The sequence below is a fragment of the Brachypodium distachyon genome, chromosome 4, assembly GCF_000005505.3.
Source record: "Brachypodium distachyon strain Bd21 chromosome 4, Brachypodium_distachyon_v3.0, whole genome shotgun sequence".
NCBI lineage: Eukaryota > Viridiplantae > Streptophyta > Magnoliopsida > Poales > Poaceae > Brachypodium > Brachypodium distachyon.
In genome coordinates, this window is record NC_016134.3 from 26958324 (window position 1) to 26983424 (window position 25101).

The 25101-nt window shown below is 43.9% G+C and overlaps 1 protein-coding gene and 1 long non-coding RNA gene across 8 annotated transcripts; both read left to right on the plus strand.

The window, feature by feature from the left end:
* Positions 1 to 826: 826 nt before the first annotated feature.
* Positions 827 to 6579, plus strand: LOC112268819 (protein SMAX1-LIKE 3-like). Its single transcript, XM_024454974.1, has 3 exons — positions 827 to 1404; positions 5388 to 5502; positions 5606 to 6579. Exons 1-3 carry the CDS (start codon positions 860 to 862, stop codon positions 6425 to 6427), a joined length of 1482 nt encoding a protein of 493 aa, XP_024310742.1. The 5' UTR covers positions 827 to 859; the 3' UTR covers positions 6428 to 6579.
* A 15122-nt stretch (positions 6580 to 21701) lies between these two features.
* Positions 21702 to 24780, plus strand: LOC106866875. Of its 7 annotated transcripts, XR_001407981.2 has the most exons (5): positions 21702 to 22115; positions 22198 to 22313; positions 22458 to 22533; positions 23407 to 23489; positions 23811 to 24780. It is a non-coding gene; the product is annotated as an uncharacterized LOC106866875 (long non-coding RNA). The 7 variants fall into 7 exon arrangements; XR_001407979.2 differs by having other exon boundaries at positions 21704 to 22115; positions 22198 to 22533; XR_002959896.1 differs by having other exon boundaries at positions 21705 to 22115; positions 22458 to 23489.
* Positions 24781 to 25101: the final 321 nt, after the last annotated feature.

Genomic DNA, 25101 nt, shown 5'->3' on the forward strand with positions numbered 1-25101 from the left:
CTGCCACTGATCGCCTCTTCTATGGTATTTCCGGCAATTGCAATCCAAATTTGAGAAATCAAATTAGGTACAATAACACATCCCGTGATCGGGTGATCCTCTTTCTCTTGTGCAAGTCTTGTCTAGCCCTAATGTGTTGATTTTTCGAGCTAGCCATCTACTTAGGTCATGGAACGGTATTGTCACAAAAAGTTAGTTATGATATTGCCAGTTGCCACACATTAGTGGAGAGATTTTCAGTTATGAAATGTTGTCAAGAAAAGTTGCGTTAGTTATAAATTGGGTGATCGGTTCACGAGTGATTATCTAATTAATTTGCTACCATCTCCGTTCCTAGATGAGTCAGTTTGACCAAGTGACGCATGGTACGTATGATATTTTGGCTTTATACGTTCTTAAATTTTAATTGACATATATTCTTGTTCAGGCATGTCCAAGGTCGTGCAACACTATATTTCGTCGTTTGTGCACAAATATAGTGAACCCATTGGCAAAATCTCCTAGGTGTGCCGGCCGGCCCCCTGTGGGAAGAGATCGAGGCAATTAAACACGTGAGGACAAAACATGCATATGGGGATGATGGACGACTACTGCTTCACCAACTGTACGTACTTGTTCTCGTATAAATCCTCTCGAGATCGACCGATATACGGTAGTAGCAAAGATCGTGCATGCAGGTATATACAGTATATGTAACGTACTAATTAAACCACGTACCCGCGCGCGTATCCGTATGACGCAGCACAATTAATTAACTACTGCTAGCTCCTCCGATCCATGCATAAATCTGCTGCTTTTACCTGCGCGGTTTCAAGATCGAGCTAGCCATACGAGTACCCCTAGCTTAGCCATAGCTAACATGCAGCTCACAGCAGCAGCTGGTCCGGAGGAGGAAGCCGCGGCGGGGTCGTTGGTGGCGCAGGCGAGGAACCTGGCGTCGCGGCGAGGCCACGCGCATGTCACCCCGCTCCACATCGCCAGCGCCATCCTCTCCGCTTCGCCCGCTCTCCTCCTACGCTCCTCAAACAGCATTCACAACAACGACAACATCGACGCGCTGGCGCTCTCCCTGGGCGCCGCGCTCGACGGCCTCCCCGTCGTGACGACGACGTCCCCGTCCCCGGCCCCGGCCCCGGCGGCAGCGCCTTCGAACGCGTTCCTGGCAGCGCTGAAGCGGGCGCGGAAGAAGCGCCGGCGTCGTAGCAGCAGGGCAGCAGCGGGCAGCAGCGAGGTCGAGCGGCTCGTGGCCTCCGTCCTCCTCGACCCCAGCGTGGACCGCGCCCTGCGCTCCGCCGCCAGCTTATTACTACGACCGTCGTCTGATCCTGATCCTGTTCCTGATCGTGGGACGAAGCAGCTGGCACGTCGGCACCAACGACCAGCTGCAGTCGTCCCCAATGGAAGGTATGCCTGCCGTACGTACGTACGCTGCTTAGTTTTCCGACTCTCTCGCTTCCGCCAAAACTGATTTCGGCTCAGCTGCATGCATGCAGCTGGCACCAAGTACGTGTGGCACGTACTATAGGGTGTACCAATTATAGATGGCATGCATGCATGCATGTACCTGCTGCCGCTGCAGTCGGGGTGGGGGTGGGGGGGTGAGAGAGCTAGCTATATATAGGATTAAGTTTTACAAGGACAATTTATAAGATGATACGTACGTAGCCGCTACCTATAACTATGCAACAAGACACGTATACTACTCCAGAAAAAAGGGAGGGTAAACAAACCTAGCTAGCTACCTACTCGGTGGACCGCCGTGCGTGCTGCAAGTCCTACGTACGACACAGCCAGCACACAGGAGCGGGAATCTCTAAAAAGCCAACGGGGGCCCACTTGGATAATGGGATCTCACAGCAGGAAATACAAAGCCGGCGGCCGATAGTTACATGTTTATTAGTTTCACTCTAAACTGAATCCGGTAAATACTTCCGTGCGCTTGGAATCTTGTATTTTTTTTTACAACGTGCTCTCGCAGTTACTTCGATCAATTTTTCTTAAAACACAACTGCCCTCCAATATTTTTTCGATTTCCTTTTCCTTACATACAGAGTACTCCGATCCGATCCACCTGGGAGGGCCAACGTCTCGCTTCTTGGCCTGATCAGTGGATCCCTATTAAGCTTCAATTCCGCTTTTGTTAACTATCAACTGTCTTAAACATTTTTAAACCTTAGACACCTAAATTGCATGCTACTCAACCTAGAATTTCACATTCATTGAGGTTGTAAATTTATAATATATTACTCCCTCCGGTCCGGCCGGAATTACTTATCGAAATATTACATGTATCTAGACGCTTTTTAAACATAGATACATCCACATTTGGGCAAATTTGAGACAAGTAATATGGATCGGAGGGAGTAGTTCAACTTTTTGTTTTTGTACTATCTCTGTTTCTAACTCTAAGATGATATAGCTTTGTCCTAAGTCAAACATTTTCATGTTTGATCAAGTTTACAGAAAAATATACTAATATCTATAATATCAAATAAGTATATTATTAGGATATATATACATGACGCACTTAATAAAACTAATTCAGAATTACAGAGGTTGTTGATTTTTTTTATAAACTTGATCAAACTTTAAAAAACATTACAACAAAGGTAGAACATCTTACATTTAGTAACGGAGAGGGAGTAGGTAATATTTCACGATGAGAATTATTGGATGTTGATTGAAAAGAATACAAATGTGGCTAGGATAGTTGAAAGTTCAGACAAACAATTCCTTAAATTTCAGACCATTTTACCTATTTAGGTCTTTGGTGTTGCCACATGCACTGGCCATGAATATGACAATAACAGCACTACTGGAGTTCCCCTTGTTCCTGACGGTGCAATTTAATAGCCTACGATGATCGACTCACCAAAAGTGAGGGTTGCCTCGCTGATCTACCGCCCTGTTTGGTACAAAGGAATACTAGAGGGATTTTAAGATTGGTTTCCTATGGAATTTTTCCTTTATGAATGTTTCATGTTTGGAACGAAGGAAACAAAAATAACAATTCCTTAGGAAAGGGAAGGTTTTCTATGCTTTTCAAATGAAACAAAACATAGCCCAGACCTACGGTTTTAATTTCTCCTATTTTGATCATTTGTTCTCAAAACCGGTAGGCTTCCACTTAATTTACACAACATCATATTACTGGGTTTTTTCTATAACTGTATTTAGTTTTCCCGCGTTCCAAACACAGCCCTGGCCAGTGTTTAAAACGCCAAGCTCACAGCCTCTCGGCCTGGCCGTTGTAGTAGCTGTTGGAGCTGCACCTTGCAGCTCCTCTTCTTCTCTCTCAAACTTCACTCTTTCTCTCATGCATGGTTTCACTCGAGAACACGCCAGGACACACACGTACACATACACCAAGAGAGAAATACTCTTGCTTTGCAAAGAGACACTCCTCCTTGGTGACTGAGGACTACATTTTTTTCTCTGTCCGCAGGCCCCTCTTTCTCATTCATTTGCTCAGCTTAAATAGACAGTACAAGATAACTCACACGTAACCTCAGCACCATGCGGCCACACCGGCCACTAACGCCATGCATGCAACGTTCATGCATGGACCTCATCTAACTAACTGGGTCACACGCCTGAGTTTCGATACACATGCTTATCCAACAGTAGCTAGCTACGTGCACTAACAAAACACTATCAGCTTGCATATGCACACAAGATCACTTCTTTTTGCACTTTCAACGAAAAAAAAAAGATCACTTCTTTTTGTGTATATTGCCGCAGCCTAGAGTGTCTAGACGCAACTACTAAATAAAACATGATTTATTCATCTAAACGTGGTACTGATAACAAGATTAGTTCCAACAGTAGCTAGAGAGTTTTTTTGTTTTGCTGGATTCTATCATCCGCCAACTTCCCCTTATGCACCATCTCCATCCGCTTTAATTCCCACGACAAACTTCTTGCACAGTTCTCATTGGACGTTGCCTTATATGAGCGGCAGGATTTAGGGTGCGGTCCGAAGATGACAACACTAGTCGAGGTACGAAGAAAACTTTGAGGATGAAGCCCCAGTGGCTTTATTTCTTCTTCATCTTTTTTTTCAAATTTCTGCTAATTAATTTCTAGTACTAGTTTTGCTTAATAACAACACATATTTCGTTTTAAAAAAAGTAGCTCAGATCTTGCCTTCAGGTTGTCCTTGTTTGTGCTACGTACAAACATAGCCAGAGGTGCATGCATGCAATAGAAAGCTAATTAACTAACCTGATCGGTCAAGTTATCATGCATGGATGATTGCATAACTGGTTGCCTATGTACGCGCATGCATGCATGTAACCTCACGAATGGGGTAATAAGCGATCAGGCAGGCCATGTGCAAGCGGCACAGTGCACTCAAAATCTGTGGTCCCCAAATTTATGTTAAGCAGCAGTACTCCCTCCGTCCAACAAAAAATGTTAAAATTTGGAACTATCTAGACATTACTTAGTGTATAGATGCATTCAAATTTAATCAAAGTTGAGACATTCTTTGTTGAACGGAGGGAGTAGTACGGATTCTTTGTTTGTACTTCCCCGTTCCGGAATATAAGAAATTTTAATTTTTTTCTAAGATAAACTTCTTAAAGTCTGAACAACTTAACGAAAAAATAATATAGCAATATCTACAATATAAAATAAGCACAGTATGAAAATACATATCAGGACGGATTTAATAAACTATTTGAGTGATAGAAGTTGTTAGATTTTTGTATAAACTTGGTAAGACTTTAAGATGCTTAAACTTGTGACAGAGTTAGAACATCTTACATTTAGGAACAAGTGGGGTAGTATTTAATAGTGCTTTTCAGAGTTAATGTGGCACATTAGACATGGTTAAAAGGAGGCATTTAGACACCGAAGTAAATAAACACATCTGTCAAACCACGCGCGTTCCATCAGTTTCTGACTCTGGCTCTCTTATTCTCAGCTTTTGCTCTTCTCATCCGTGTTAAGAACCAAATAAATCATATGGCTGTGAAATTAATAACTCATTTTCATCTCAATTCTCTCCCCGATTCCCTTCGTAGCTAACTTCTGATATTTTCTAAAGAAAGACATAGGTGACAATGAACTGATAACGCGTACTACTTAAGGTCAAAATCCGATATTGAATCGGTAGGCTCCAAACAACTCAATATCAAATCATAGTGCAATCAAAACGTATGTGGAACTAAAAAAATTAATGTTTTGGATGGGCTGCTTATGAAGATCGTAATTGAAGATTTCACATCAACAAATGCCACAAGAATATTGCACATTTAAACTAGCTAGAAGATAAAAATATAGTTACGAGTACGAAGAATTACATTTGGCAATATGTGATCTTGGAAAAAATCGTATCGACGCAACAACAGGCATTGCATGTGTTAATTCTGTTTCCGTTGCAGTGAGAATCAAGCTATCAAAGTGAAACCAAGACCATCAGCGCGGGGCACGACGAAGCTCGGCCATAACAAACTTCTGACCAGATCAACACACCGCGGCCGCACCAGCAACATTCAGGTAGAACACATACGTACGTTAATATGCACAGTCGGAATATCTAAGCAAATTGGTTGCCTGACTCTCCTTTGATCGAATGTGTGAGCTCACCACGTCTATGCAGGCTGCTTGCCGCCAGCCAAAATTCACGGAGCTCACTGCGGAGAACCACAAGATCCTTTGCGGCGCACTGATGCTGCGCGTGCCGTGGCACGGGGCCATCTTTCCCGGCATATCGACCGTCGTGCTGCTGTGCCGATCCGGCATGACGAGGAGGGCGAGGGAGAATCTAACCAGCTCGTCGTCGAGGACGACGGCAACTTGGCTGCTCTTCCAAGGAAGGGACAATGGCGGCGGCAACTTGGTTGCTCGGGAGCTCGCGAGGCTCGTGTTCGGCTCTTACTCGGAGTTCACTGCCCTGGAGGTGCTGGGTAACTCTGATATTATTACTCCCACACGCAACGGCAAGCAGATCCCCGCCATCAAGGGGAAGAGATCACTACTGAACAATGATTGTGGAGGCTACGTTGGGGAAAGGTTGTTCGAGGCGATACGGGAAAACCCTCATCGTGTTATATTGATTAACGGCGTGAACAGGCTGGACCGTGATTCGAAGACCTTCGTGAAGAACGCGGTGAAGGAAGGAACAGTGAGGGGCTGTAATGGCGAGGTTGTCAGCTTGGAGGATGTCATCGTGGTGCTGATGAACTCTGAAGTGGTCGACTCGGGGTCGTCCGTACTTTCGTCCCCGCAGATGAAACGTCCACGACTGGGCAGGCAGAGCCTTGAGGAGGGAGATGACATTCAAAGGGAGGAAGTGAGATCTCGTCGGTTGAGCATTGATCTGAATGCTTCCCCAGAGCCTCAGGAAGATGACGAAGACGATTCGGCTGAGGAGAACGCGGGGATCACGGATGTCGTGGACGGTGTTTTCTTTTTCAACTAGTAGTGCACTTTGAAACCACCCTGCGAGCTTAATTTTTCTCTGAGAACAATGTTCTAGCTTTACTAGTGATTCAAGAGTGAATTTCGTCTCTTATCCCCTACTTTGGACTTTATATAATCCCCGTCCCATATTAAGTGATTCAAATTTGTCCAAATATGTATGTATCTACCCAAATATCGTCTAGATACAATGTAATGTTTCGTCATTTAATATGGAACGGAGAGAGTATATTGAGACGAGGTTATTTGATTTCCTTGGACCAAAGTTCGTTACGTACGTAACGTGAGGATTGTCATAATTAAATAAACAAAGAGACTGAAATAGACCTCCAACAGGAGGCCCCATTAATATATATTGAAGACCGGAGCGCAAAGCAGATCGACGCAGCGTGGGGGCATATCTTGTGCACTTGCAAAATGTTGTCCAAAAATATGACCGTGACCGTTTTCTCCGCTCCTCGTCTGTCACCACAGTGGCAGATCAAATTCTCGGCGGCGATCTCCTCATCTCGCCTGAGGATTCTCGACGGGATTCTCGAGTATCGTGCCGGTGCGGGGCAGCTTCTCCTGCGGGACTCGGTCGGCCGGATGGTGGATGTGGTGGTGCGGACTGGAGGGTTCTCATACGACGGTGGCGTTGTTTCCTTTCCATGTCATGTGGTACACGGGACAGGCAAACCGGTGGTGGTGGACGATACGAGTGGCTCCACGTCGACGGGACCACGGGTGCGGGCGCCAGAGGTGCGAGTCATCGGGGCGGTTCCTCCACGCTCAGATGAACTGGGTTTGCTCGGGCCGCTCCCGGTGAAGCCGGCTCGACGCGTGGACAACACATCCACCAACCCCCGCGACGTCAATGGTGGATCGGTTACTGGCACTAGGGTCCCACGAGGTGGCGTGGGCGTTGATAACACCTCTTCCGATCTCGGTGAGTTCGATCTAGACTCATTCTGTGCTCACTTCTGGTCTGGATCTAGGGTTTCCACTACTTCTTCCCCTCTTCGCTCGCGGGGCAAGTCCTTCGGTTGGTGGCCGGGCAAGGTCGCCAGGGACACACGTTCCTTTGCGCAGGTGGTATCCTCGCCGCTTGGTCCGATGGCGGATCACGAAGCGCGCTATAACCGAGGCCATTGTTTGGATAGTTTCGGAGCGGGGCAACAAGGTTGGGGTGCGGGAAGGCAAGATCGGGGGCGTGCCCATCCCAATGTGGGGCAGCGCAACTCACCGGATCCCGTCCAGTCCTCCTCCAACACGGGTGGAACGGCTCCGGCGAACCGTTGGGATGAGGCGGCGGTGGCACAAGACAATCGGGCGGGTGTCCCGCAAGATTGGTGGGTGCTGGCGGCCCGGGGGTGCAGTCGCCGCATGCTAAGCAAGGGGCACGGATGGCGGATAAACTCGGTAATACCGATTCTTGTCTTCACTGTGGTTCTTCCGCTCATGTTTCTGCCCGTTGTCCTTCGGTGGTTTGTGAGCGTTGTGGTAAAACTTGTCATCTTCAAGCTGCTTGTCGTGCTGTCTTTCCTTGGGAGCATGTGGCTCAGATGTGTGCTTTTCAGTCGAGGGGGCAGGGTTTCTTTTACATGCATGATTCGTCTACTGCTAAGCAATTGAAAGACCGAACTAGTAGTGTGATTATCACTTTGATTGAGGGGATTTATTCTTGCAAGGATATTGAGATGGAGTTTACTAATTTCTTTGCATCTGGTTGGCGCTGTATTGCACGGCTTATTGGTCCTGACAAGTATGTCATGTGTTTCCCCTCTGCTTGAGAGGTTGAGAAAGCTTGCTACCAGGACCGATTTCGGATGCGTGGTTGTGCTGCTACTTTGCGTTTATCTCCTTGGACTGCTTCTGTGGGAGCGAAAGCTGAGTTGAATGTTGGTTGGGTTCGAGTTGCTAATATTCCTTTAGATAAAAGATCTGAGAAAAATGCTTCGTTTGTTGCTTCACTGGTTGGTGTTCCCTTGGGGATTGATTTGTCTACGCTACATAAGCCAGAGTATGTGCCAGTTCTGATTGGCTGTAGAGATATCTCTAAGTTTCCTGCTGTGGCCGAAGGTTGCCTGGGACGACACTTCTATGGCTTCTTCTATGAGGTGAATTCTGTTTTGGTGGGTGGTTCCAACACTACTGGTAAAGCTGTTGTGGTTGATGGGACTGATACTTCGGCTCTCCCATCACCTTCTAAACATCCTCGTACGACTGAGCATCCTAAAACTACTGACAAGAAGCCTATGTGTGGAGGGGGAACCAGTAGCCAAGCTGGGGGCAATCCCTCTAACACTATGCGCCAGCTTGATATGATGTTAGGGTTTGATGCTGTTGGTGATGTGGTGGATACTACTGATGTTGCTCCAGTGGGGGACACCTCTGTTGGGAAAGGGGTGGCTAATACACTTACTGATGAGGATACTGAGGGCTCTGAGTAGCATTCTGATGAAGATGATGAACTTTTTCTTGATAAACTGGCTAGAGAAAATGATAAGGGTAACTGGCTGCTCTCTTGTGCTATTCCTTCTTTTGCACCAGTTACTCCCCCTCCTGCTTGTATGAATATGTCATCTGAGATGTTTATTCATGGTCCCATATTTTCCTTTCCCCTATGTGTTCCTGCTACACTGATGGACAATATTGCTCCCTCTATTGTAGAACTAACTGAGTTGCAAGCTGATGCTCTTGCTGAGATTAAAGATTATGTGGTACATTCTCCTTCTGGTACTCTGTTGGAAGATTGTGCTGTGGAACAACAGGTACCTGCTTCTTTTGAAGCTCATGTGATCCCTGAGGTTGGACACAGATTTAGTCATCGTTTAATGCAGCAAGGAGAGCTGGCTAATATGATGGACAAAGCTTTTGAAATCTCTAAGAAGAGAAACTTGGAAGGTACTAACTCCTCATCTCATCCCACTTCTATCCCCCTCTCTTTTGCTACACCGGGGGATAATGAATTAATGTGTAGAACTGTTGCTATGGGGGTTTGCTTTCCTGATAATTGTTTTACGTCTCTCAATCTTCTAAAGGAACTTGAATTTGTTAGATCAAATTTAGGAGAAAAAAATCTCTATCTTAGATAACAAAGCTGATTTGCATGTTGTTACACAAAATGGTGTTTCTACTCCTCTTTTTCTTGACTGGGTTACTGCTGAGGAAGCAGAGGATGACCAGTTTGTGTTGGTTCAATCCAAAAAAAGGAAACCTAAAGTGAGAGTGCTTCCTAAAATTTGTAGACCTGTGACTAGAAGTCAGAGAAAAGCTGCTTCCTTGTCTAACAGTTGCCCTGTACCCCCTGGCAAAAACTGTTAGAAAGAGTCAGCAGTCCACTAACATTTCATGATTGGAATGTTCTGGAATTGCAGGAGCATGGACAAAAAAGGCATGCTGCCTGCCTCTCTGATATGATCCATGCTAATAACCTAGACTTTGTGTGTTTACAAGAGACTCATAAAAAATATTATAAACCTACTTTCTTTAAAATGGTGGATTCTAGGAATGATTTCTTCAGGAAATGGATTCCTTCTATTGGTAGATCTGGGGGTATTCTTTGTGGAGCTAAACATGATTCCTTTGAGGTTAAATCTTTTAAGCTTGGGAGATATGTACTGTAACTGAATCTGTGGGACAAGAAGAAAAGTTGTGAGTGGTGTCTTCTTACTGTTTATGGGGCTACCAGGGAAGAGTTGAGGGAGGATTGTTTAGCTGAGCTTGCTGCTTTTTGTCATGTGATAACTATTCCTTATGTGGTTGGGGGAGATTTTTAATGTTTTGAGACATGGTGGGGAGAAAAATAAGAATTTCCAGGCTTCTCATTCTTCTGATTTATTCAATTCTCTGATTCATACACTAGGTTTGAGAGAAATTCACATGAATGGGGGAGCTTTTACTTGGTCCAATAATCAATTAGACCCTACCTTGGAAAAGCTTGACAGAATCCTTATGTCTTTGACTTGGGAAGATTTGTTTCCTCTTGTTACTATTAATAAATTGGTGAGGGACAAGTTTGATCATAATCCTCTCTTGTTAAACTCTAATGATGGATTACCTAAGGTGGTGAAGAGAGATTTTCATTTTGATATTGCCTGGCTGAAAAATGAGGGCTTCCTGCCTAAGGTGGCTGAGATTTGGAATCAACATGTTCATGTGTTGGATGTCATCAATATTAAGCTCAAAAAATAAAGAAATACTTTAAAGTTTGGGGATCTAATCTTTTTGGAGCCAATAGAAAGCAAAGAGCTCAGCTCAAAGAGGAGTTGGCTGGTATTGAAAGCTGGGAGGAGGTTGCCATTCTATCTCTTGGTTTGTTTGAGAGGAAGGTTCAGATTCAAGCTGAGCTTGATGCCTTGTATGCTGAGGAAGAATTAGGTTGGATGCAAAAATCTCATGAGAATTGGATTTTAAAAAGGGATAATAATACTACTTATTTCCATAGAATTGTGAATAGTAGGAAAAGGAAAAATATCATTTATCATTTCAAAAATGGAGAGGTAAACATTGAAGGAACTAAGAATCTTTTAGATCATGCTACATCATATTATAAAGAACTTTTTGGACCAGCTCCTGGTAACCTTTTTAGTCTATCTTCTGATTTATGGGCTGCACATGCGGTGCTGAATGATCATGACAATGAGGACTTAACAAGACCTTTTCAAATGGATGAGCTTAAAGATGCTCTTTTCTCCAACAAACCTAACAAGGCTCCTGGACCTGATAATATTCTTATTGAGTTTTTCCAGGCTACCTAGGATATTATCTGTAATGATATCTTCTAGATGTTTCATGAGTTTTATCTGGGTAGGCTTGAGGTTCAGAGGTTGAACTATGGGATTATTACCTTGCTTCCTAAAATGGTTGGGGCTGATAAAATTCAACAATTTAGACCTATTTGTTTGCTCAAATGTATCTACAAGTGGATTACTAAAGTGATGGCTTTAAGATTGGAACCCTATGCTGACAAGCTAATTAGTATTTAGCAAAATGCATTCATAAAAAATAGGAACATTATGGATGGAGTGCTTACACTACATGAAATCATGCATCACACACATGTGAAAAGAGAGATTGGTGTTATCCTAAAACTGGACTTTGAGAAGGTGTATGATAAAGTAAATTGGGAGTTTTTGCTATCTTGTTTGAAATTGAAAGGTTTTAATGATAAATGGTGCAGGTGGACTGATCAGATATTAAGAAATGGCACTGTCAGTGTGAAGTTGAATGATATGATTGGTCCATATTTCCAAAGTGCTAAAGGTGTTAGACAGGGTGACCCCCTATCACCCATGTTGTTTAATCTGGCAGCTGAAGTTCTCACTAAGATGGTTTTGAAAGGGCAAAGTAATAACCTTTTTGTTGGTCTAGCTTCTGACCTAATTGATAATGCGCTGGCAATTAAGCAGTATGCAGATGATACTGTACTCTGTTTGCAGCATGATTTGGAGAAAGCTGTTAACATGAAGTTGTTGCTATATGTGTTTGAATTAATGTCTGGCCTGGAAATCAATTTTTTGAAAGGTGAAGTTTTTCTTATTGGAGGTGATAACACTCTCGCTTCTCAGTATGCTGCCTTGCTTGGTTGTCAAGTTGGTACTCTGCCTCTAAAGTATCTTGGGGTTCCTGTGAGTTTCTCCTCCATTAAGAACAAAGATTGGAAATTTTTGGAAACAAAGTTTATGAAAAGATTAGCAGCCTGGAAAGGTTGCAGCTTATCTATGGGGGGGAGGACTGTGTTTCTCAATGCCTGTTTGTCTAATCTTCCCTCTTATCATATGTCAATGTTCCTTTTTAATAAAACTTTTATTGAAAAACTGGATAAGCACAGAAGGAAGTTCCTTTGGCAAGGAAATGGGGACAAAAAGAAATATCATTTGGTCAAGTGGTCTAGAGTGTGTAGATCCAAGAAGAAAGGGGGTTGAGGAGTGAAAGATCTCAGAAAAAAAGAATGTTAGTTTGTTATGTAAGTGGTGGTGGAAGTTGGATACTGGTAAAGGTCTATGGCAATCTTTGGTCAGGAGAAAGTATTTGCATAATAAAACTGTTCCTACTGTCAAGATGAGACAGCTTGATTCCCCCTGTTGGAAATCTTTATTGAAAGTTAGAGAATTCTATTTGGCTGGAAGAGTTATAAGGTTGGGATGTGGTGACTTGATGAGGATTTGGGAAGATTGTTAGGATGGGGAGAATGGCCCCTTGGCTAATCAGTTCCCTAAATTATTCAGTATTTGTTTGACCCCTGATACTATCAAAGAATTTAGAGAAGCTGGTTCTGTGATGAGATTCAGGAGACAGCTTAATCCTATTCTAGCTGGTCAATGGCAGGCGTTGCGTACTAAGCTGGATGCTTTAGCTCTATCTGATGATTCTGACTCAGTGGCTTGGTCTTTTGAAAAATCTGGTCGTTATACTGTAAAATCTTTATATCTTTGACTTGAAAGGAACTTGAATGGTGCTATAATAAATGGATTTGGAAACCCAAAATTCTCCTAAAGATTCAGATATTTCAATGGTTGTTGTTTCAGGGCTCTGTACTTACCAGAGACTGTACGCAAAAGAAAAATTGGCAGGATCCCCTCTTTGTTCCTTTTGTGGACAAAATGAAGTTGCTTTACACTTGTTTTTCACTTGTTCTGTTTCCAGAGTGGTTTGGGGAATTGTTGGGTCTTTGTTTGGTACTTCCATAGTTCCTAATTCGTTGTGGCAATTCTTTGTTTGGATGCATGCATTTCTCCCTAGTGGTGATCGTTTCTTTGTGGTGGGTTTTGCTGCTGTCACTTGGGCCACCTGGAATTATCGGAAAAGTGTAACTTTTGAGAAGTATAAGCTTCGTTCACCCTTTGAGATTGTATTTTCGACATGTGCGTATTTGTTATCATGGGCAGGTCTACACAAAGGGGGTGATGCTGCGATGCTGCAAGAGGGCGTCTGGAAGCTTGTTGCCAACGCACAGATGCTGATGAGGAGCTTCAATGAAGGCACGTCTGCGACTGAGTCTATGGTGGTGCCCTATCTGCCGATGCCTTGATCTGCTTGGGCTGCTGGAAGAGGCTTTTGGTCCTGTTTGTTCTGTTGAATTGCTTGTTGTAGCTTATCTATTTGTCCGGTCTTGTATCTCTAAAAATTTGTTTAACTTCTGGTTGGCTATTTTGATGTCCTGTTTCAAATGGCTTCTCTCCTGCAGCTTATTATTTTTTGTCTAGAATTATGCAAATCCTGTAGTACTCCTAGGTTTGTTTGTGATATGTTTAACTGTTAATACATACTCTTTCCTTGCTTTTGCACACAATTGACTGAAAATTTCACACACGAAGACACCAAATTTGAAGCAGCAGTACATGCATACACATATCAGTACATTCATCTGGCAATGGCATTAGCAATACATGCATACTCCTCATCGCAATACATTCATCTGGCAATGGCTCTAGCAGCAGGACAACCCGGGCGGGCAAAGCAAATCAGGAGTACGGAGCTGCTCGTCCATATCGTGCCGGATCCCAGCAAGCAATCAGCGACAGAGGCGAAGAACTAGTTAGAGGCGGGCGGCAGATCATAGGGCAGCACGACAGGCGACAGATCAGAGGACATCATGGGCGCGTGGAGCAGCTCCGCAGAAGGGGGGCCATCGATGTCGTTGGAGCCCAGCAAACAACCAGCGACGGCGGAGGAGCAAACAATCGGCTAGCGGCAAGGTCAGGGGCTGGGCGGCGCGAGGGGAACCAGAGGGGGCCGAGATGAGGGAGCTCACCGGCCGAGGAGGTGGTCCGGGATGGGATCTTCACCGTAGGAGGGTTGCCGTCAGTCCCATCTTGCGTGACGGCACGGATCTGGGGAGGAGACTGCTGGCGGCTGTGCTAGGGACAAGAGGAGCGAAGGGGTGGGGGCGGCTCGCTCGGGAGAGAAGAGAAGAGGAGAAAGGCGTTGGGGAACGGTTCGGCAGGGGCAGTTTTGGTGTAATTTCACGGAAAAGTAATTGTACCGGTTGGAGAAGCTCGGGAAGCACCTGTTTCGCCGCTTCCTGCTACCAACAAGAACTAGTGGGCTTCAAAAATAAGCTGGCCATAAATTTTCCCTTCTAAACAGCTTAAGGCTTCTTGGGACCAAAAGCCACAGCACAAGCTGTCTAGAAGAACGCCTGAACCTTGTTAAGTTAGAGGGTAGGAGCAGTTTTTTGTCCCGTAGTCAGCGTTTCGATTGCGAGCGCTGGTCAGCCGGTTTCCTGCTCATATAGTTTCCAGCTTTCTTATGTTCTCCCAAATTCTAATTCTGTCTCTGTTTGTGACAACAACTTTGTATTTCCATTATTTTGTTAATGGAAAGGGCAGAAAAAAAAATATGACGGCAAAAATGAAAAGTGATGTACGTACGTGCGATACAATTCACCTATATATACTTTTCATATATGCATGAATGCAATCATGCCGCGATACTTTTTGGATGGAGTTTTGCAGGTGCAGTAGATTTGAAAAAAACCGCATACCGAGACTGCCGTCTGAAAGGTTGTTCAATGAGTGTTTTGGACGAATCGAGGGGTACGACGCCTCTGCAGCGTCCAGACCAAGCCCATGAATGGCGGGAGGTATCTACTGATCCTCCGTGTCGATGTTTAATTGGTCACCACTACCCCTCTGGACGTACGGGTTTTTCCGGTGTTGTTCTTCTCAAGTCTGAACGTTCTGCTCATATCTGCACGTGAGACAGGCGCGGAGTAGATAGTAGTATATGGTGATTCTCTCTTTTGGGACATGTTTGATTTGGAGGAAGATTGGAGAAAAAACATAGGGTTACGAATTCCTTTGGTGTGGCACTATTTAATCATTTGATCAAAAAAATGAAACGAACTAAAAACACGGGAGAATTTCCTGTATGGTAATCTCGGTTTTAAAGAAAGAAACGAAATTTTACAATCCACTTGGACCTCTTTTTTGGAATCGGCTTGCGTGAGAAACAAGTAAAGAGTATTCATGACATAATAAAAATAACGGTTTTGCTATTTCTTAGGCGACTGAGAAATAACTATTGTTTAGTCGATGATAACAATCTTTTGATTCAATCATTGATATTTCTGTAAGATTAATGTAGGTCCGATGGATAAGAAAATCTTCGGTGGATGGCTATGATTGTTGATTGAGAAATAACTATTTCTTAGGCGACTAAGAAATAGACATTTCCTAAAAATAAAACTTTACTTTTGTACTTCCTCCGTCTGCTTTTACCAGGCATTTTAGTTCTTGCGCCCATACCAAGGCAGTGTCGGGTGCTAACCTTTTGGACGAAACTGCCCGAGTGCATGGCCCCACCTGCTGTTTTGTTGGCCAATCAGTTGAGATTAACACGTTGATGATTGGTCGGCCGCGCACGCGCTTTCCCCGCCCCGCACATCGTGTGCACTCTGCATTGGGCCGTTCGTGTAGATGGACCGGGAACAGGGGTAATCTAGCGCTGGAAGAACAAGACGCCTCGTATATATGGACTTGGCTGTTCAACTAACACGCCCGGTAAAAACAGACGGAGGGAGTATTTATTTGATTAATTAGTTTGACATGTTTATTAAAGATTTTATGTTTTTCCTATTCCTGCGAATCGAACGATCAAATTTTTAAGGTGGATCCAGGTTTGTAATATTGGGTTGGGCAAACACTTTGGTTTTAATATTAGGTGTGGCAAATATACTATTGTTCTATTTTTCTTAATTTATTATAATTTCTACAAATAAAAACGAAAATTTCAAAAATCATTGTGTGGGACGTGCCCTACCCAATAACCTGGCACCTGGCTGGGTCCGCCAAATCAACAAAATTCTTTTGTTTTTTGGTCATCTATTTTGCACATATACATTTCATTCATGTTTTTGTCTTTTTTTTCCTATCCGTATGTTTTGAGGACCCGAATCAAAAAAGAGACCCTTGGTTGTATTAATTTCTGAGCCTGCACTGACTACAAACCTCTGCACGCGATCGCTACAGGCACGAGTTTCTATGCTGCGGCTTTAACTCCTGGCTGCCTGCTACGGAGTAGCTAGAGTGCGCCGGCGGACCATCGACCGATTGATCCATCCATCAAATAATTGTTTGTCTGATCAATAAATGAGCGCTGAACCTCTCGGTCCCCGCCTTTAATCAATCTGACCATCCGCTAGCTGCATGCTTTCCGTATGTTTCAAGTCTCGATCGTACCGTGAAAACTGCGCGAAAACAGTTGCAAAATGAATGAACGTGATCGGTACGCCTAGCATATATACCCCATCGATCCCCAATTTTAGTGTTATACTAGCTTCTTCCGTGTTTTGCTACGAAATCATAAATAAAAAGGAAAAAAATTTACGACCGAAGACAACATGATAATCAGTTTATGAACTAATATCATAAAGTTTGATAATAAGATTTGCTGAATTTGAACACTGAACCCAAACTCATGAAAATTGGAGAGAAAAGGCAGCAGCAGAGACAACGCTAAGAGGATTATGATTTCAAGTTTTGTTAAGATTAATCTTGAGCACGAGTCTTATTCAAGTTAGGACAACGAAGAGTAGCAATTAGTGTCCGCATGTGTTTCGGTCCTAGTTGATTTAGGTATTGCTTGGACGCGTGTGTCCCCGAGTAGTAGTAGTCTTTAGGTGCTTGCTGTTTACAAATGTGAGTTTGTGTTCGAGTAGGTTTAGGTGCTCCGGTTGTGCATGTGTGTATATATACATCCGAGGGCCGTAGCTTGTAATCAGGTCGTGTGTTTTGAGTTGATAAGAAATAAAGAAAAGCACGACAGGTGCTTTTGGCCATAATCCGGTGATTATCGTGTGAGCATGTGCGTCTTCATGTCTTGATTTTTGGGCAAACCCAACATTTGGTATCAGAGCAAGGTTAAATATTTGAAGACGCGCTTGCCCCGGGAAGGCGATGTGCTAGCGCCTCGGGGCGGGCTACGGCGGCGAAGCGACGTCCGCGGATAAGAGCGGGCAAACAGTGGCAATGCAGTGGAGAGACGTTCAGCAGATCAGATAGGACTATCGTCGCAGTGGACCGATCTTCTAGTAACGGGAGATGATAATACTGATCGTCGGAAAGTACTCGGCATCAGGGCAAACTGTCGTTGGCAAGCTCATTGAGGAGTTATGTGTGTCCAGGTCAGCGTCTGTGAGTCGTGGTTGTGTTCAAGTGCTCGTCGGTGCAAGGCTCTGTTGCAGTGGAAGCATGTCACAGTCGAAGGTTGTCCGGTATGGTGTGTCATCGGAGCAAGAGATCGACGTGCGTGCAGACGAGGTGGCATGTGGTCATCTGCGTGTCTCGGCGAGAAGATCAAGCTTGGCGTGTAGTGGGATCATGACCGGTTTAGTTGAGTTCTTGCGTGAGATTAATGGTGTGTCTAATCTGCACGTAGCACGCGAGATGTGTCCCCGTGGGCTGGTAGTCCGGATCATGCATTGAGTTGAGTCGACGAGTCGTGAAGCTGAAGAGAGAGCCAAAAGCAAGGGAACATGGAAGACGTCAACTTCAAGATTAGGGGGAGAATGTTAAGATTAATCTTGAGCATGAGTCCTATTAGAGTTAGGACAACGAAGACTAGCAATTAGTGTCCGCATGTGTTTCAGTCCTAGTTGATTTAGGTATTGCTTGGACGTGTGTGTTCCCGAGTAGCAGTAGTCTTTAGGTGCTTGCTGTTTACAAATATGAGTTTGTGTTCGAGTAGGTTTAAGTGTTCCGGCTGTGCGTGTGTGTATATATACATCCGAGGGCAGTAGCTTGTAATCATCAGGTCGTGTTTTTTGAGTTGATAAGAAATAAAGAAAAGCATGACAGGTGCTTTTGGCCATAATCTGGTGATTATCGTGTGAGCATGTGCGTCTTCATGTCTTCATCTTTAGGCAAACCCAACAAGTTTTAATTCATGAGTTTGTACAATCTACTTGTCAAGGTGACAAGAAAATGTTTCACCCACAAAAAAAAGTGACAAGAAAATGTTAGAAAGAAGTGCATTGACAACCAAGAAAATGTTTCGCCCGCAAAATAAGTAGGAAAGATATATTTATATCATCTGATGCATGCAGATGAATGAACCGGTACTAAAAACCATTCTATATGTGTTTTCTCAAAAGGTGAGAGTCTTATGATTATATCCTCGGAGGTGCTCATAATAATAGAATATGTGTGTTTACGTTCATAAGGGTCTGTGTACGTGTTTCTTGTCAGCATCTACGTTTCTATTGTGTGTCTAAAAATAAAAAATTTATCCCCGAAGCATATCAAAGGTCCCCATTTGGAAGCCGTGAATGAGGCATTTGTTGAATTATTGAAGCCTATTCTTTTCTGCCCGTACTAGATATGCTTATGAAGTAATCCGAAAACCAAAGTAATTAAGCCAGAATGGAGCAGGAGAAAATTGAGAGTATAGATACGCAGACATCACTACTGCAGAACAGACAGCCGGTGGCGGTTCAAAATTGCCTTCATTGGTTGTTGGACGAACTGTCACTGGTCTCCTGCCACTGTTGGGGGTAGACCTATAGTGGCGGTTTCGAGAGCTGCCACGGGGCGCCGGGGGTTTGCCCCACTAGCTTAATAGTTACTGATCAGTTCATAAAAATCTCTTAAAAATAGATGAGGTCTCTAATTTTTGGCCTAAGCCCAACTCGCCCCCACTCATATCGAATTCCTGGCTCCACCCCTGGGTGCACAAACGGCGTGGTTCAATAAACACCACTACAAAGTCTGTAAAGAGCCGCCAATGGTAGAGGTTAGGGCACCGGTGGCGCTTCCAAAACCCCCACTGGCCGGAGTCCCTAAAAGGTACCTGCCATGGTATCGACACGGCAGATGGCATCATAAATCACTAGTGTAGAAATCAGGCTATAGGTGACCCCCCCCCCCCTCTTCAGTGGCGGGCACACAAAACCCGCCACTGATGGAGGTCCATCAGTGTCAGGCGACCGCCACTCATAGACCGATGAGGGCTCTTGGGCCTTCCCCACACCGTCCGTTAGTGGCGGTCAAATTTTCGCCCGCAGACCATAAGTGGCGGGCGCACACTTCTTCACTTCCACTAATGCTAAAGCCATCGGTGTCTTGATTGTGTGTGTGTGGGGGGGGGGGTGGGGGCTGGGCTTTAGTGGCGTGCGGATGCAACGGGCCCGCCGCTGATAGGCTGCAGTATGAATAGAGCGAGCGGCAGCAACTGGTCGCGCGCTGTGCGTCTTCGTGACCAGGTGCGGCCGCCCTACTCCTTCAGCAACTGCAAAGCCCTGCCGAGAATGGCGGTCACCAGCAGGCAATTACCTCTGATCTCCTCTCCTCTCCCTCTCTTCCTCTCCCTCAGCTATCTCTTCCTCCCTTGGCCTTTCTCTCCCCGGCGGCCATTAATTTCAGCCAACGCCCATGCTTTCCCCCACTACCGGTCCAATCCACGCCTCCCCCCACCTTCCCCACCATTGACGGTCGTCAATTTCGGGTATAGTACGCGGCCCACGTCCCCCCTCCCCCACTGCCACCGCAAATGCCGCCTCGCCGTCGGCCCAACACATGGCTGCAGGAGTCTGACCGCTACCAATTAAGCAGACATGAAGTCCGAGGGCATGAGCTGGTGGCTCCGCATGAGGTTAATTGTGATTTCGATACTCTGTGATGTAATTGTGCCTAATTGCTTTAATTTCTTTTACGGTTTTTGAGCTAGGTCGTTGGACCGTGCTTGGATGTATGCAAATGCGAGAAAGAGAATGTCGACTGCTTCGGTTGCAGAATGGTCCGCCTTTTATGATTTTGCGGTAGCTAAAATGAAGAGTAGGGGCAATGTGAAGATGTGTTGTCCATGTGAAAGATGTCGTAACACAGTGATGCACCTGCCAGATGATGTTGAGATGCACGTTATGGCAACGGATTCTTTGAAGGTTAGGACTTCACACGGGGAGGTTCCGGTCGAAGTAGGCAGCGACTGTGAAGAAGAACACATGGGGTACGACTAAAGTGGTGAAAAATATCGCGCTGATGATGCCATGGATGAGAAACACTGGTGGATGAAGCTCCACATGGTCGGATAGCGGAAATGCTAGATGACAAGCACTTACAGAATCAACTGAAGGAGCCCGGCAATGCCAGAGGTGAGACGAAGTTCGAGAATCTGATCGAGGATGCAAACACACCATTGTATGATAATGCCGGCATGAACAATAATGTCTTAGAAGTAACGCTTGAAATTCTGAGGATGAAGGAAAAATCCGAGCTTTCTGACAAGGGCTTCACGGAAATGTTGAGTTACCTTGCTACAATCTTTCCAAAGGGCAACAAGTTGCCTAAGAGCACGTACGAGGCAAAGCAGATTACCTGCCCGTTTGGATTAGATGTCATAAAAACATCATGCATGTCCACTCGACAGCATCGGATACACAGGACCGCACAAAAACAAGCACAAATGCCCAATATGCGGTACGTCACGACACGAGAAGAAAGATGACAATCATGACGAAGACGATAAGGAAGAAGTGAAGAAGGGTCGGCCGGCGAAGATCGTCTGGTATCTTTCGACGGGTAGTTGGTTTCAAAACATATAAGGATGCGGTGGGATTGGTCTATCACGAGTGGGTGGCTAACGAAGGGTAAAGCTAGCTGTTGCGATCGGGGATCTACCAAGAACGAACACACACACACACACACACACACACAAAAGGATTTTACCCAGTTTCAGCCCCTCTAAGCGGGAGTTACAATAATCTCAACCCGTTGCCGGTTCCTTGTTGGGATACGCAGGGCAAAATTAAAAAAATTTACCAAGCGTGATACCCAAATTCATATACATTTGGTCTTTCAATACGTAAAACCATATACTTTTACAACTCGTTTGGCACCAATCATTGGGCCTAGAATTCAGGAATTCATTTTAAATTTCAGAAACGAACTTGTTTGGTTGGCACGAAATTGGTCACAGGAATTCAATCTCAAATTTCATTGAATTTGAATTGCACTATAACTAACCCCAATTCCTATACCTGCAAAAAAAAAAACTAACCCCAATTTCTCTCCAAAAGGAATCATTTCTCTAGAATTGTATCTCACTCTACAAATTCAGGTGGTAACAAACATGATTTTTGAACAAAGAATTTAAATTCAACCAAATGAAATTCTATCAAAAAATTGATTGCATTTAATTTCTACCAAATGAAATGAAACGATGGTTGTAAAAAAGAGCTATTAGTGTTGTTTTTTGTTTTGACTAGTTTTTACTCTGCAAATAAAAATAGGATGATATTAATGTTATATTAAAAAAAGTACTACTCCGCAATGGATCGATTGTTCCTTGATTGTTTGCCAAAGAAAACGAAATGTGCTTTCAATCTCGGATGCAGAGTACCACGTGGTTGTCTCCCTGTTCTGCTTTCCAGATCCCAAATCACACACCCCGGGCGCCCCCGCCCCCCTATTCCCTCCGTCTCTGACCCCCGCGGCCGGAGATGGTGAGCGAGGCCACGGCCGTCAGGAAGAAGGCGAGCATCGAGGCGACGACGAGGCCGAGCAGCGTCTCGCGGTCGGTGAAGGTGCGGCCGAAGAGCACGACGGGCTGGTCGGAGGCGGGGAAGCCATAGAGGAAGCACCAGGCCTGCGCCGAGGATGCTGAGGAGGACGAGGAGTGAGAAGGGGTGCGCCAGCAGCGAGGCCGCGAGGAAGAAGACCACCACAGCAGACGCGGAAATAACGAGATTGCGGCGCAGGCGCGAGGTGGTGAGTAACTCGTCTACCTCTGCTTCCTCTCTCTCTCTTCCCCTCTCTGTCTCTATACTGATGTTGATTCTCACTATGCTAGGCTGTTGTGACAAAATTGGAATGAGCCCAGTTTTTTCGGTACTCTATTTGAGCATGTTACATCGGAGTATCGTGTGCTTTTCAATTGACGAATTTCATTCCCCCCAATTGAATCAGGTGTCCCTTATTGTTTTTACTTGGAAATCTGCACCAAATCAGTTTGTGTGCCTGCTATCTAGAGCCTGTTATTTTCGCCCATATCTTGTATGTCATTTATAATTATTCTTTTTCATAAGTATGTACGGCTTTTACAAACTTCAGAGGCTTGCGAATGAGAGCTGCGATGAAGTATGCATGGTGTTCTTGCTGTTTTGTTTGCTGAGACTGTGGCCAAAGAGTAAGTGATCTGTTACTGAACCTAAACATTGCAAGAGAGCATGGGCAATGGGCCTGCGATTTCCTCCTGGCCTTATTGTATTAGTACTACTAGGAAGTATCTGATGGTGGAAGAAGTTGTGGGATAGATTATCCACTATATATAGAAAGTTCAATGTGCCAAATTTCAGTTATCAAATGAGGGTGCATATCACCATTTGAAATTTTGTAATGTTCAACATCTATTCTCAGCGACAACCCTATAAAAAAAATCTGTGTCAACTGTAAAACATCTGCATTGTTTGCTGAATCCTTAGTTCTGTAACTATCATGATAGATACCGAACCATCTGTATCCAGAGTCTACTTCGGACATCTTGTGGCTAGAGTATATAGTAATGGTGATTAGTAAAACAATAATATAAGATCTGCATTGTGTTAATGGATCAATTGTTGGTTTTGTTGTGGAATTTTGAAACCTGTTTCACCTGAATGTATATGTCAAGGTTCTATCGGCAAGGTTTGAAGTTGTGGGATCTAACTTTGAACTAGAAGTATTTTGCTATTTTCCAATTGTGTGGTCGCCACGAAAGAGTTACTGTCAGTTCTTCATATATGAACAATTAATTTATTTATTTCCAATTTAACAAGAGAGTAGATCTGATATTATATTAGGACGATTTTTCTTTATATGGAGAAAGTGCTTTTGTTCAGTGTCAGATTAGCCAATGTTACTGGTTATTAAAAAGAGTTGGCTGGGTTAGTTGAGTTGTACAAGTTCTCATTTGCACAATTTCCATTTTGTATGTCAATAGGGATCCTGATTGGTTGATCAATATTTTTTTACCTGACTTTTTTGTTTTTTTGGTAAATCATGCTGCTGTACCTGATTACAGGGACATATTATAGCTAAGATGACATCTATGGAGAAGCACATCAATGAAGAAAAAACGGCATGGCTGGTTAATATTTGTCTCAGGTATATCCTTTGTACTGATTGAAACGCATAAGCATAGTTTCCTACTTTGCCTTGTTCCATCGGTGGCTGTTGTCAAAAAAAATCATAAGCTGAATGTGAATGGAAACAAGGAAGTCAAATACTCTCGGGTCAAAGGGATTGGTGTTCTCCAGATCTTGCGTGCGTTTGTCTGGTTTTTTTATGCCACATCAATTGAAGCTGCTCTCCTGTCATCACTTTTTTCTTGACTTGCTTTCAGTTCCTTCATTCTTATAATTACATTTAAGTTAGATATTCAAGAGCTTCTGTTAATGTTCAATGACATTGCGATAACCTCTATAGAACTGGAAGAGATGGTCATGAAGACTGCTGAAAATGATATCCGGCTTGCAAGGTGCGCTTTGAAGTATATATGCAGATAGTGAAATTTAGGCTCACCGCAAGTTGCTCTTACACCTTCAATAGATTATTGAGGGCCATTCTGCAGCCATTGAGGTGAGGAAACTGTCACTAGCTAAGAAGTATGTCTCTTAAAACAACTAAATAACATATACACCATGCCATGCTATCCTGTTACATTTCCTCAGTCAAGCACACAACACCTATGATGTATGATAAAATTGACGAATTAAAATGGGGTCACTGTTTCTGGCAAAAAAAAAGTGCGCTGCATATAGTTTCACTTAATTAGAACTGGTCAAGTAAGAGAGTGACCATGGTATATTTATTTTCTTTACATGGTTTTGTTTGTAAAGCAAACTTATAATTTTGATATGTATGTTCCAAGTATAGTTAATTAGAGGGCCCCATATGTCATGGACACATGATTACTGTGATGATAAGAGACACCTGAAGCGAATGAATTTGGAAATGGAAGGAAATATTTGATAAGGAGATCGTTGCATGATGAGGTCAGGATTCATATGTATGTTTGTTGATTATTCCCAGCTGAATATTCTGATTCAATTTTATTTTCAACAACTTGAAATTATTGATGGCCACATTTCTCTGTATATGATTTAGGCTTTGCAGAAGTGGCAACAATTTCTATTTCTTCTGGCGGACAGGTTTTGTTGGTGTATAATACATTACGCTGTCGTGTGGCTAGGGGTCTTAAAAGAATTATATATTTTGTCAGACAAGAAAGTCCACTATCTTTGTAGCAACAAATGCACACATTGTTTAGGTGGAATCTGCGGGCTTATCTAAAGTAACAGTTTTCATAGTGCAGGATCAATGTTCATTTTCTTAAATATGAATAATTTTCTCTTGTTCATGGTTGCTCTAGCAAATAAGTGTTCTTCGTTGCTCTCTTTTATATTCCGATTAGTGACGGGTTTCCTTATTGTTTGTGTTAAGAAAAACTGAGGAAGCCCTTAAGCGATTACAATGCATTTGTTTAGGAGAATCAAGCTATGATCGGGGGGTTTTGCATACGTGTTGTAGACATGCTTTTAGCGGGCACCGACGAAAGACATGTTTTATAGTCTAAGGACCTGCGTGCAGATGCATCCTTACTGGTGAAACAAGAGCAGAGAACAGGAACAGGGATCGGAAAACAAAAAACAAAAAATAAGAGCCCGTTAGGAAAGCTGGCTGCATCAGTTGGTGGAAAGTGTCATTCAGGTTCGTG